A 14,727-nucleotide genomic window follows, 5' to 3' on the forward strand; every position below is an offset into this window, starting at 1 on the left:
AGAAATGATGCTGGATACTGAAATGGCTGTGGACCTTGACATCATTCCAGCAATAGTACTGATTTGATACATGATCCAGAACTAGCTGTGCCCCAAGCCAAGTTGTTGCAGTACAGCTAGAATGCGGGTATGCCCTTTTCACAAAAAACAGTAAAAAGTCTGACAACACCAGGTTTTAGTCCAGCCGATTTATTTGATAATACTCACAAGCTTTCGAGGGGACTGCCTCTTCGAAAGCTTGTGAGTATTATCAAATAAATCGGTTGGACTAAAACCTGGTGTTGTCAGACTTTTTACTGTGTTTACGCCAGTCCAACGCCGGCATTCCCACATCACAAAAAACAGGCCAGGTCCAAGCTGACCAATTACTATCCCATTAGTCTTCTCTGGATCATCAGCAAAGTGATTGGAAGGTGGCGTTGACAGTTCTATCAAGCAGCACTTACTCAGAAACAATGTGCTCACTGATGCTCAATTTCTCTTCTGTCAGCACCACCCTGCACCTGACCTCATTACAGCCTTGATTTAAACAATGACCAAAGAGCTGAACTCAGTGAGGTGACATCAAGGCAGCACTTGACTGATTGTGGCATCGAAGAAAGAGCTGGTTGAAGTCATAACGAGCAAGAAGGAAGATGGTTGTTGTTGTTGGAGGTCAGTCATCTCAGCCCTGAGATGTCGCTGCAGGAGTTCCTCAGGGTGGTGCCCAAGGCACAATAATCTTCAGTTGCTTCATCAATGACTTCCCTTGCATCATACGATGAGACGTGGGGAGGGTCGCAGATGATTGCACAATATTCAGCACCAAATGCAACTCCTCAGACACCGAAGTTGTACATGACAATATGCAGGAAGACCTGGACAATATTCAGGCTTGCACTGATAAGCAGCAAGTAAAACTTGTGCTACACAAGTGCTAGACAATAACCAAGAGTAGATCTAGCCACCTTCCATGGCATTCAATGCCATTACCAAGGCTGAATTCCCCACTATCAATACCCTGGGGCAAGAGGGTTACCATTGACCAGAAACTGAACTGGACCAGCCATATGAATACTGTGGCTGTAAGAGGGGCCAAATGGCTTACTCCTGCTCCTTTGCTCCTCAGAACTGGCAGGAGTCTGGGAATTCTGCAGAAAGTAACTCACCTCTTCACACCCCAAAGCGTGCCCACCTACCTACAGGGCACAAGTCTGGAATGTGACCAGTTACTGGCTTGGATGAGTGCAGCTCCAGCAACACTTAAGAAGCTCAAAACTGTTGAGGGTGAGCAGTCCACTTGAGTGGCACCCTGCGTTCAACATTCACTCCCTTCACCACTAACATGCTGTACTGCAACTCTATTTACTAGCTCTTTAAAGGAGATAGTTCCAGATTTCCACCACACTTTGCATTACCATGTGCTTTCTGACAGTGACTTGGCTCTGGTTTTAAGGTTAGTGCCCTTTGTTCTGGATTCTCCTGCCAGAGAAGTAGTTTCCATCTATCTACCATATCAAATCCATTAGTCATCTTAAACATCTCAACTGTTTGGCCCTAATCTTTTATATTTAAAAGAATACAATCTTCAGCATTTGGCTTCATAATTTCATCCATTTAGCTCATATAATGCTTTGAATGTGTTGTATCTCCTCTCCAGGCTGTTGTGTCCTTCTTGAGTTGAGGTGCCCAGAGCTGAACATGTATGTGCCTTATACACTGCAGCATGAATTCCATCTGTTTGTATTTAATCACCGCTTGAGATAACCCTTTCCTAATCTTTTCAATTACTTTTCGTATCTGTTCACTCGGGTATGGTGCTTTCTGCACACGAACCCTTAAAGCTCTGTACTCTATAACTCCGAGCATTCCTAAAGTGGTCTCTCACTTCTTGTAATCAAACTCATCTGCTAATTTTCGTGGATTGTCTGTAGCTGTTTATAGTACTTATTCATTATTATTTTTGAAAGAAGTGTAGGGGCATGTGATGTGTTGTTTCTGTATGATGTGGGAACTGGTGGACCCCAGGGTCCTCCCGGGTGACCACGTCTGCAGTAAGTGCAGGTTACTGGAGGAGCTCCAGCTCAAGGTAGACGAGCTGGCCTCTGAGCTACAGACACTGAGGCTCATCAGGAGGAGAGAGGGTGCCATTGTCAATGGGGTGCAAGTGACATCCACCCCCCCCCCCTAGACTGGCTAACTCTAAGGGTCAGGAACAAGAGGGGACTGCTGAGAGGAGGAAGGGGGGTGGGGAGAGGAGGAACGGGGGGGTGGGGAGAGGAGGCCTCAGCTTCTCAATCTGCATAACAGGTTTGAGGTTCTTGCTTCCAGTCTAGACGAGGGAGGTGAGGTTGGTGAGCAAACTGCACACGGTACAGTGATGCAGCAGGGCATAGGCAAAGAGAAGGTGAAAAGGAACATAGTAGTAGTTGGGGATAGTGGGGTGAAGGGTATTGACACTGTCCTTTGTCACAATGACAAAGTGCACAGAAGGGTGTGTTGTCTGCCTGGTGCTCGGGTCCGGGATGTCGCATCTGGGCTGCAGAGGAACCTGGAGTGGGAGGGTGAGAATCCGGTCGTTGTGGTACATGTGGGTGCCAACGACGTAGGCAAAATGAGAACTGAGGATCTGGGGAGGGAGTATGAAAAGCTGGGAATGGAATTAAAAAGTAGAACCGACAAGGTGGTTATCTCTGGGCTACTGCCTGAACCGAGTGCAGACGGGCGTAGGGTTGACAGGATTAAGGAAGTGAATGGGTGGCTCAGGGATTGGTGTGGGAGGAATGGGTTTGCATTTACGGGGCACTGGCATCAGTATTGGGGTCGGTGGGACCTGTTCGGGCGGGATGGGGTGGGTCTGAACTGTGCTGGGACCAGAGTCTTGGCGAATCATGTGAAGAGGACTGTAGACAGGGCTTTAAACTAATTAGCGGGGGGGAGGGTGCGAGGGTAGGTGACATTAAGAGGCTTAAAGTTAAGGAGAGGGTACAGGTAAGGGTAGAGGCTGAGGATGTCCCAATAATAAAGGGAGTAGGGGGTGTGAGTTTGGTTGGTGGCGTTCCGGCAAATAGGGTCCAGGTGAAGGCTGGGATGAAGGCTCTTTATTCCGAATGCTTCATGCATTCAGATAAAGTGGATGAGCTGGTGGCGCAGATCAGCACAAATGGATATGATCTGGTGGCCATTACAAGGTGGCTGCAAGGTGACAGGGACTGGGAGCTGAATGCCCAGGGGTATCAAGTGTTTAGGAAGGATAGGCGGGAGGGAAAAGGGGGGGGTGTAGCTCTGCTGATTAAGGATAGCATCAGGGTGGTAGCAAGGGATGATATTGGAGCCAAGGAGCAGAAAGTGGAATCATTGTGGGTAGAGATTAAGAACAGCAAAGGGAGGAAGACGCTGGTGGGTGTCATCTATAGGCCCCCGTATAACGATCTGGAGGTGGGGCGAGCTGTTAACGCGCAAATAAGTGCAGCGTGCAGGAATGGGACGGCCGTAGTTATGGGGGATTTCAATCTGCATATTGATTGGTGGACCCATGTTGGACGCGGTGGGCTCGAGGAGGAGTTCTTGGAATGCTGCCGGGATAGTTTCCTTGAACAGTGTGTGTTGGAGCCGACAAGGGAGCGAGCTATCTTGGATCTGGTGTTATGTAATGAGGCGGGTAGAATCAGGGACCTTGCGGTGAAGGATCCTCTTGGGGAGAATGATCATTGTATGATGGAGTTTCTGGTGCAGATGGAGGAGGACAAAGTGAGTTCCCGGACACATGTCCTTTGTTTGAACAGAGGGGAGTACGGTAGGATGAGAGAGGAATTGGCAGATGTGGACTCGGGGAGCGCGTTGAAAGGTAGGTCTGCTGAGGAGCAGTGGAGGATTTTTAAGGAGATCTTTCTTGGCGCTCAGCAGAAATTTATTCCGATGGTCAAAAAGGACCGTAGGAGGAGAGGTAATAAGCCGTGGATAACGAAGGAGGTGAAGGAAAGTGTTAAATTAAAAGCGGAGGCGTTTAGAGTAGCTAAGAGTAGTGGGCGAGAAGAGGATTGGGAGAGGTTTAAATGTCAACAAAGAATGACAAAGAAATTGATAAAGAAGGGTAGGAGAAACTATGAAGCTGGGCTAGCGCTTAATATAAAAAAGGATAGCAAGAGTTTTTATAAGTACATAAAAAGAAAGAGGCTGGCTAGGGTGAACGTTGGACCCTTAGAGGATGAGAAGGGGGACTTAGTGGTAGGGGATGGGGAAACGGCTGAGGTCTTGAATAACTTTTTTGTTTCGGTTTTCACGGAGGAGGACGTGAATAATTTGCCGGGTGTTAGAGATGGAAAGGTGGTAGGACTGGAGGGTCTCAATGACATTACTATTACTAGAGAGGTGGTGCTCGACAGACTGGAGGGGCTGATTGTGGACAAGTCCCCAGGACCGGATGGAATGCATCCGAGGGTTCTGAAAGAAATGGCGGAGGTGATAGTGGATGCCTTGGTGGTTATTTTCCAGACGTCGCTGGATTCCGGGGAAGTGCCGGAAGATTGGAAAACGGATAATGTTACGCCGTTGTTTAAGAAGGGTGCCAGGCAAAAGGTGGGGAATTATAGGCCGGTTAGTTTAACGTTTGTGGTAGGTAAAATGTTAGAATCCGTCATCAAGGAGGAAATAGCGAGGCATCTTGAGGGGAATTGCTTGATAGAGCAGACGCAGCACAGTTTCGTTAAGGGGAAGTCGTGTCTGACAAATTTACTGGAGTTCTATGAGGATGTGTCTAGGGCGGTGGATAGAGGAGAGCCGGTGGATGTGGTCTTTCTGGATTTTCAGAAGGCGTTTGACAAGGTACCTCACAAGAGGTTATTGCAGAAGGTCAGGGGACATGGAGTTGGGGGTAGGGTGCTAGCGTGGATAGAGGATTGGTTGTCAAATAGGAGGCAGAGAGTGGGGGTCAATGGGTGCTATTCAGATTGGCGGTTGGTGACTAGTGGAGTGCCCCAGGGGTCGGTGCTGGGGCCTCAGCTATTTACCATTTATATAGATGATCTGGAGGAGGGAACCGAGTGCATGGTGTTGAAATTTGCTGATGACACCAAGATTGGGGGAACGGCAAATTGCGCGGAGGGTGTGGAGAGCCTGCAGAAGGATCTAGATAGGCTGGGCGAATGGGCCAGGAACTGGCAAATGGAATTTAATGTTGGCAAGTGCGAGGTGGTCCACTTTGGTAGGAATAATGGTAGGAAGGATTATTACTTACGTGGAGAAAAACTGCAGCAGCGACAGTGCAGAGGGACCTCGGGGTCCTTGTGCATGAGTCGCAAAAACCCAGCCTGCAGGTGCAGCAGGTGGTCAGGAAGGCTAATGGGATGCTGGCCTTCATAGCGAGTGGGATTGAATATAAAAGTAGGGAGGTCTTGCTGCGGCTGTATAGGGCATTGGTGAGACCGCAGCTGGAGTACTGTGTGCAGTTTTGGGCGCTGTATTACGCAAGGATATTTTGGCCTTGGAGGTAGTGCAGAGGAGGTTTACTAGGCTGATGCCAGAGTTGAGGGGTTGAGCTATGAGGAGAGGCTGAATAAACTAGGCTTATACTCGTTAGAGTTTAGAAGAATGAGGGGAGATCTCATTGAGACGTATAAGATGATGAATGGGATGGATAGGATAGAGGTGGAGAGACTTTTCCCGCTCAGAAAGGACAGTAGGACTAGGGGTCACAGCCTCAAGATAAAGGGTGGGTGCGGTTTAGAACGGAGTTGAGGAGGAACTTCTTCACTCAAAGGGTGGTGAATCTCTGGAATTCTCTGCCCGTTGAGGTGGTGGAGGCTGCCTCACTAAATAGTTTTAAGATGCGGGTTGATGGGTTTTTGATAAGAGAGGGGATTAAGGGTTATGGGGAGAGGGCGGGAATGTGGAACTGAGCCACGACAGATCAGCCATGATCTTATTGAATGGCGGGGCAGGCTCGAAGGGCGAGATGGCCTACTCCTGCTCCTATTTCTTATGTTCTTATGTATGTTCTTTGGAAACATCTGTGGGAGACTTCTTTCAAGACTAAGCATTTCAGTTTCCATTCTGCATCAACTAACTGAAGTGAGTAAATTGCAGGTTGCTATTAAGGAGTGTCAGTGATGGTGCGTTGTTTGTACTTAGCTCAAAGTGCCTAATTTCTGCATAAATTGATCTTTAATGGTAATGTTTATAATCTTAGGGATCAAGGTTTTATGAAAATGAACGAAAAAAAGAGCAACAAGTGAACCAGCGAATTGAAAAAATGTTACAGCAGAAAGCACAGATTACAGAGCAACAGCTAAAGAAGCAGCAGCACCAGGTAAGATGCAAGGAAAAAATAGTAGGGGTCTTCATTTATGCAAATTTCCAAAGAGATTCTGATCCTGTCAGCATTTAGTTTGTTGACTTATCTTGCGTTTAAGTTTTATTTATTCGTGTCACATGTAGGTTTACATTAACACTACAATGAAGTTATTGTGAGAATCCTCTAGTCGTCACAGTCCGACACCTGTTCGGGTTCACTGATGGAGAATTTAGCATGACCAATCCAGCATGTCTTTTGGACTGCGGGAGGAAACTGGAGCACCCAGAGGAAACCCACGCAGACATGGGGAGAACATGGAGACTCCACACAAACAGCGACCCAAGGCTGGGACCCGGTCCCTGGTGTTGTGAGGCAGCAGTACTAACCACTGTGCTGCTGGTGATTCAGAAAGAGAAAGGAAAAGAAAGATTTGACTAATGAAGATAAAAAGTGACGAAACGTTTTTTTTGAATTGTCAAGTTAAGTTGTTTTAAACAAAAACAGAAAATGCTGGATAAACTCAGCAGCTCTGGTAGCATCTATGGAGAGAAGTAGAATTAGTATTTCAGATCTAACTGATCCATCAACAGTAGAGTTTGTCCAGCATTTTCTGTTTTTTTTCAAATTTCCAGCATCCAGTTTTTCGCTTTTATTTAAATTGTTTTAAACTGTTTTCCCTGGCAATTGGGTCAGTAACCAGCCATAGATTTAAAATAATTGGTGAAAAATTTATAGGGGGAATGAAGATTTTTTTCAAATAGTGGGTTGTTGAGGTCTGATTAATCGAAAGGACAGTGTAATCGGATTCTGTTGGAGTTTTCAAAAGGCAACTGGACATGTATTTAAGAGGATTCATTTGCTTAATCATGAGTAAAAAGTTGGAATGGGGGAGGGACTAAATTGGACAGCTCTTTCAAAGATGAGGCATAAGTATAATGATCTGAATGGTCAGGCAGAATTGCATAGAATGGTCAACTTTGGAGGTAACAAAAACAGGGATGAGGATTTCAGCATCAGGGAAGCTGTATGTTCTAGAAATCTCCAAGAACAATTGAAATCTGATGGAATAAGACTCCATACTTATTAATTTTCAGTAACATTAATTAAGAGTACAGGAGTCAAGAGATCTGGGAAGTACATGTGCACAGATTGTTGAAACTGGCAGGGCAGATTGGGAAAAAATGGTGAAAAAGACATATGGAATCCTGGGGTTTATAACTACATGCATTGAATGCAAAAGCAAAGGAGTTATGATGAATCTTATGAAACACTGGTTCAGCTTCAAGCGGAGTATTCTGTCCAATTCTGGGCACTGCTCTTTAGGAAGAATGTGATGGGTGGAATAAAGATTTATGAGAATTGTTCTGAGGGACTTCAGTTATATGAACAGATTGGAGAAACTGGAATTGCTTTCCTTGGAGAAGAGAAGATTTAGTGGAGATTTGATGAAAGGGTTCACAATTATGAGTGGTTTACACAGAGTAGATAATGAGAAACTATTCCCATAGGTGTGAACAAGTGAGCGGTTAGGATTGTAATGCCTGAGAATATGGTGGAGGTGGCCTCACCTAAAGAGAAAAAAATTGTAGGGCAGTGGAGAAATGATAAGGAAATGAAACCAGTTGAGTTGCTAAGGCAGAATCAGCACAAGATACTGAGTTAAACGGCCTCCTTTTGTGCTTTCACCATTCCAAGTTTCTTTGACCATTTGGATATTTGTATTTGAGTGCACATCTGCCCCTTGCCTGAAGTTTTTCTATCATTTGCAAATATCATTAATCACATTGTTATTTTGGCAGTTACATCTGGGCCAATGATTAATGATGCAAGGTTTCTGAGATTAATTGGTGTTTAAAGATGACTCTTTTTGTGGAGCAACAAAGACTGAATCTGAAAGTTATTGGCTTGCCTGGAAACTATGCACCATACAATTTTTGGAGTTATGTTTGTAGAGATATTGCTTGCAAAAGAAATTGCATTTCTTTTGTTGATAACTGTAATGAAGATCACTGCAGGCATTATATCTGTTGAGAGATTTCTCACTATACAGCAGATAAGTGATAGAACATACTATACCAGCTTAAATTTATGGCCTTTGACATCAACAAAATATCCTGAGGCACTCGACAATCTCATTACAAACCAAAGGGATCATTATTAAGGAAAAGTGTGACATAGAACCATGCGAACAATTAGGCCAGATAACCAAAGGCTTGGTTAGAGACATAGCTTTTAAGGAGTGCCTTAAAGGAAGGAAAATAGGGGAATACGCAAAAGGCCATAATTAGAGGAGCACAGATAGCAAAAGTAAAGTTTATTTATTAGCTGCAAGTAAGGCTTACATTAACACTGCAATGAAGTTACTGTGAAATTCTCCTATTTGCTTCACTCCGACAGCTGTTTGGGTCAATGCACCTAACCAGCACGTCTTTCAGACTGTGGGAGGAAACTGGAGCACCCAGAAGAAACCCACACAGAATGCGGAGAACATGCAAACTCCACACAGACAGTGATCCAAGCCTTGAATTGAACCCGGGTCCCTGGCATTGAGGCAGCAGTGCTAACCACTGTGCTGCTCTCTGATGGTTGTGGGGCTGGAGGAGATGACAGAAATAGGGATGGGTGAGACCGTGGAGAAATTTGAAAACGAGGATGAACTAAAAAAAAGGTGTTTTTCAATTGGGAGCCAGTGTAGGTCACTGCTGATGGGTGAGCAAGATTTGCTTCGAGTTGGGACATGCAGAAGGGGGATGTGGGGAGCTAGCTAAAATTGTGTAGAATAGCCAACGCTAGAGGTAGCGCAGGCATTGTTGAGAGTTTCAGCAGTAGAAGAGTCAGATGAATAGGTGTTCTTAGTGACATGTTCATTTGTGGTTAGACTCTCATCTCAGAGCCAAATGTGACACCAAGGTTATGTACAGCCTTGTTTAGGGAGATGGATGGAGTCTGTAGTCAGGAAGTGGAATTCAAAGTGGAGACTGGAGATAATGGTTTTAATTCTTCCAACATTTAATTGGAGGAAACTTCTACTCATCTGGTTCTCGATATCAGATAATCAGTCTAATAATAGAGCAACAGTGGACAAATTGAGAAAAATAGTGTTGAAATAGAACTGGGTGTCATCAGTGTACATGTGAAAACTGCCACTGTGCTTTCGGGTGATGTTGCCATGGAACGGCATGTACATGAGAAATAGGAGAGGGCCAAAGATAGATCTTTGGAGGACACGAGAAGTACTGGAGCACTAATGCAAAGATAAACTGTTAAGATTAGATAGATAAAATAGAATCAGGCAAGTATTGTTCCATCGAAAAGGATGATAATGGAGAGAAAATACACAGGTACAGTTATATCACACATGATTGCTGATAGCTTCTACCTTCTCTTGAGTTAAAAGTTCGACTTTGCAGACTTCCACACGTGTCAGTTCAGAACACATAGGAACAACATTGTCTGGAATTAAAAATATAGTAGCATAATGGAGTATGATAGCAAATGCTAGCACCGTTAAGTGAAAGAATACACGTTTAAATCAATTAGAAGGTCTGTTGAAAATAGCCAAACATAAATCGATGTGTGATGCCATTGTTATTGTGGCACAGTGATTGGCACTGCTGCCTCATAGTGCTAGGCTCCTGGGTTTGATTCCCAGCTTGGGTCACTGTCAGTGCCGGAGTCTACACATTTTCCCCGTGTCTGTGTGGGTTTCCTCTGCGTGCTCCGATTTCCTCCCACAATCCAGATGTGCTGGTTAGATGCATTGGCCATGCTAAACTCTCCTTCAGTCGTCAAATAGGTGCTGGAGTGTGGTGACTAGGAGATTTTCACAGTAACTTCATTGCAGTGTTAATGAAAACCTACCTGTGAGACCAATAAATAGACTAAACTTAAAAAAAAAACTTCTGTTTGTTGATTCATATCCTCCTTCAGTGATATAATCATATGGAATATATTTACCATCCCATCTTACGCAAAATCAGCTGCCACCTAAGTTCTCCTCACTTTTTTTCATCATCAAATCTTGCAGTTTTCTTCGGTTTGCCATGTGTAATGGTTGTTTGCTGTGATTCTACTGATTTCTATTTGCTTATGATTTGTTGTGCACCACAATGGCTTCAAACATCACATGCAAAGTTTTGTATCTTACTGTAGAACTCCAGATAATTTTCAATACATAAAAGGTCTTTTTAAAAGAAGTTAACCATCGCAGATTACTAAACAAAATTTAATCTTACCAGCAGATAGCTTTCCAAGCTGAATATTCTTCATGATAAGGCTAGGCTCTGTACAGGTTAGCTCCCTCAATCGCTCCTTGTAAGTTGACTCTCACCCATTTATGTGCTCACCCTTGATTTATAACGTGCAGCCCAAAGATCTCCCTGTTTACATTTGTGACCAAATCCTCAATTCCACGTTGCTGATATCCTTGGCTGCCCACTTTGTACCCAAACCACGTGAGCTCCTATTTCAATTCCAAGCATGCACTGAAGTTCTAAGCAGTGCTTTCTGCGATCATTGAATAGTACAGTTGCAAGGGAGGTAATTTCGCCTGCATTACCTCTGTCAGCTCCAGGAAAGAGCTGTCCATTCATCCAATTCCATTGTCTTTCCCCAAATTGTTTCACCTTTTCATTTTCAAATGTGCGTTAACTACTACCTCAAAGAATCATAGAGGTTTACAACATGGAAATAGGCCTATCGGCCCAACTTGTCAATGCCGCCCTTTTTTTAAAACCCCTAAGCTAGACCCAATTGCCTGCATTTGGTCCATATCCCTCTATATCTATCTTAGCTATGTAACTGTGTATCCCAGGATGTTGTAGGAGGCTAGAGAGGAAATTGTGTGTCCCCTAGCAGAGATATTTGAATCATCGATAGTCACAGGTGAGGTGCCTGAAGATTGGAGTGTGGCAAATGTTATGCCTTTGTTTAAAAAGGGCTGTAGGGAAAAGCCTGGGAACTACAGGCCAGTGACCCTCACATCTCTGGCGGGTAAATTGTTGGAAAGTATTTTGAGAGACAGGATCTACAGGCATTTCAAGACACAAGAACTGATTAGGGACAGTCAGCATGGCTTTGTGAGTGGAAAATTATGTCTCACAAATTTAATTGAGTTTTTTGAAGGGGTAACCAAAAAGGTAGATGAGAGCAGTGCAGTTGATGTCATCTACATGGACTTTAGCAAGGCCTTTGACAAGGTACCGCATGGTAGATTGTTGCTTAAGGTCAAATCTCAATGGATCCAGGGTGAAGGAGCAAAATGGATACAAAATTGGCTTCAAGACAGAAGCCAGAGAGTGGTTGTAGATGGTTGTTTTTCCTCTCTCACCTTATACCTATGCCCTCTAATTTTAGACTCCTCTATCTTTGGGAAAAGATATTGACTATCTAGCTGATCTATGTCCCTCATTATTTTATAGACCTCTATAAGATCACCCCTCAGCCTTCGACGCTCCAGAGAAAAAAGTCCCAGTCTATCCAGCCTCTCCTTATAACTCAAACCATCAAGTCCCAGTAGCATCCTAGTAAATCTTTTCTGCTCTCTTTCTGGTTTAATAATATCCTTTCTATAACAGAGTGACCAGAACTGCACACAGTTTTCCAAGTGTGGCTGTACCAATGTCTTGTACAACTTCAGCAAGACATTCCAACTCTTGTCATTGCTGTTCTGACCAATGAAACCAAGCATACTGAATGCCTTTTTCATCACTGTCCAGCTATAACTCCATTTTCAAGGAGCTATGAATCTGTACCCCTAGATCTCTTTGTTCTGTAACTCTCCCCAACACTCTACCATTAACTGAATAAGTCCTGCCCTGGTTCAGCCTACCAAAATGCATCACCTCGCATTTATCTAAATGAAACTCAACATTTGCTATTCATCAGCCCACTGGCCCAATTGATCAAGATCCCGTTGCAATCTGAGAGAACTTTCTTCACTGTCCACTATGCTGCCAATCTTGGTGTCATAAGAACATAAGAAAGAAGAGCAGGAGTAGGCCATCTAGCCCTTTGAGCCTGCCCCGCCATTCAACAAGATCATGGCTGATCTGAAGTGGATCAGTTCCACTTTCTCACTTTCTCCCCATAACCCTTAATTCCCTTGTCATCTATATTCTCACCCAAATCATTAATGTAAATGACAAATAAAAGTAGACCCAGCAGCGATCCCTGAGGCATACCACCGGTCACAGGCCTCTAGTTTGAAAAACAACTCTGTACAACCACTTCTCGCTATATCTCTCCTGGTGACTCACCTGATGAAGGGACAGCGCTGTAGGCTCATGCTACCAAGTAACCTGGTTGGACTTGAACCTGGTGATGTGAGACTTCTTTCTGTCCCTACCCCAGTTCAACGTCAGCATCTTCACATCATGGCTACCTAAACCATCACCTCCCTACTACTTGTTCCCTTCCTGCTTTTTATATTGTTTTGTGACATTTCATCATGTTCTTGATGGGCCACCGCCCATTAATTTATGAATCATAGAATCTCTACATTGCAAAAGGAAGCAATTTGGTCCATTGAGTCTGCACTAACCACAATCCCATCCAGGCGTTATCCCTGCAACCCCACATGTTTACTCCACAAATCCCCTGACACTGGGGTCAATTTAGGACGGCCAATCAACCTAACCCACACATCTTTGGACTGTGGGAGGAAAATGGAGCACCCGGAAGAAACTCATGCAGACACGGGGATAATGTGTAAATTCCACACAAACACTGACCCGAAGCTGGAATTGAACCTGGGTCCCTGGCGCTGTGAGGCAGCAGTGCATACCACTGTGTCACTGTGCCACTACGTATGCTGCAAGAGAACTCTGCTCTTATCTTCACCGAAGTAATTAATCTTTGTGTTTATTCAAGTAACCAGTGTGGGTAATTTTGCTTTTTAGAATCATAAAGATTGAAGGTGGCCATCAGCCCATTAAGCCTATCCTTCTTTTATGCCTTGTATCATATCTTCCTTCAAAGACACCCTGATCTCTGCCTCAACTATTCATTTTGATAATATGTTTCATGCTTCAACAGCTCCTGGTGTAAGGAAATGGTGCCAAATTCCATTCTCTCCCTTGTATTCTTTCCAAACTCAACTTGTCCATGTAACATATCTCCTTACTTGATTTTATTCCCAGCTAATTATTGACCACCCACTTCTCTTTGTGGCTTTCACGTTAGCTGATGTTTTTAATGGTTCGCTCTCCTTGGGTACTGTCCCTCTTTCCTTCGAATCTACATCATCCTCTCCTCAATAAGTTGGTTGTTGATCCCTCCACATGGACAAGCTACTGGCCCAGCTTTACTTCCCTTTCCTCTCCAAAGTCTGTGAAAAAATTGTCTCCTTTAGACAATATGATCCTTGATTTATCCAAGGTATGTTGCAGTGTTTCTCTGTTTCAAAAATCCTTCAGAAAAGGTAAAGCGTTCTGAGTTTTATTTGTTAATATAAGGCAAATCATATTAATGAAGCCTGCTTGCAACCAATTCCCTTTTTCATTAACTTTGTTATTTTTTTATTCCAATTCCTACATTTTACCACTTGCATGGAATAGAGTGGAAAGTATGCTTGATATAATGGGTCCTTCTGCTCTATATTACTATTGTTTGGAATATGCACTCTTCTTAATATTTTCAGTGCATATTTCAAATTGTTCTAGTACCCGTGATAGATTTCTTTCATGCAGTATGTTTTGATATGCTGCACTTTTGTGAGATGTGCTTTTTTTCCCCTGATGTTATGTGTACAAGATTAAAATAAATTGTCATCCTTAATCATGTTTCCAAATATAGGTCATTCAATCATTTCAATAGTGAATTCCCATTGCTAAGTGAAGTGAGGGTTTTGATTAGTCATTCCCTCGTGGTATGAACCAGATCATGGGTTTCACTGAAGAATTTTCAATGGTCATAAGACCAGGAGCATCCAAAGGGCAGAATGTTAGGAAATCATTCACATGGTAACAATTAGCCCTTTTATCCGATGGTTTAGAAGCCCTGATATGGAAGATGGCAGGATCTGAGCACATGCAAGATCGATGTCTTGTCTTTAATTTGCACAGACATGATGGGCCTAAAGGCCTTTTTCTGAGCTGTATACCTTGATTACTCTAATGATGGCAACTGGAGAAAAGGAATGGCATTGTTATAGGAAACAGTGAGGGAAGAAATGTGAGTGGATTGTAGTGGATATCAATAGAATAAAAGCACATTTCTACAGATGTTGGAAATCTAAAATATGAACAGAAAATGCTGAAAAATTCACCCGGTTTGGTAGCATCTATGGAGAGGGAAAATAGTGTTAACGTTTCAGGTCCGTATGATTCTTCTTCATAGATATTAGTGCCTTAGAGCGTGCAAATGTACTTTAGAGGGAGAGTTTAGCAAGCTATTATGATAATTTGATTTGACTATGGCAAGTGCCTGTTGGTTAATTATATCACAGTTTGAATTAT

The 14,727-nt window shown here is 43.6% G+C and overlaps 1 protein-coding gene across 2 annotated transcripts in view; it reads left to right on the top strand.

Moving 5' to 3' along the window:
• polk (polymerase (DNA directed) kappa) overlaps nt 1-14,727 on the top strand; it is a 101,820-nt gene that overhangs the window by 23,206 nt on the left and 63,887 nt on the right. Inside the window, exon 3 of one of the 2 annotated variants that reach the window (XM_080189302.1) lies at nt 6,167-6,286. In XM_080189302.1, the coding sequence (XP_080045428.1) occupies nt 6,167-6,286 (120 nt within the window). Of the gene's footprint in view, nt 1-6,166; nt 6,287-14,259; nt 14,444-14,727 lie in introns of those variants that run through there. The other variant, XM_080189303.1, reaches the window with a different exon arrangement.

The sequence above is a fragment of the Carcharhinus amblyrhynchos genome, chromosome 5 (genome assembly GCF_965287045.1).
Source record: "Carcharhinus amblyrhynchos chromosome 5, sCarAmb.v2.hapA, whole genome shotgun sequence".
In the NCBI taxonomy this organism is placed as follows: domain Eukaryota; kingdom Metazoa; phylum Chordata; class Chondrichthyes; order Carcharhiniformes; family Carcharhinidae; genus Carcharhinus; species Carcharhinus amblyrhynchos.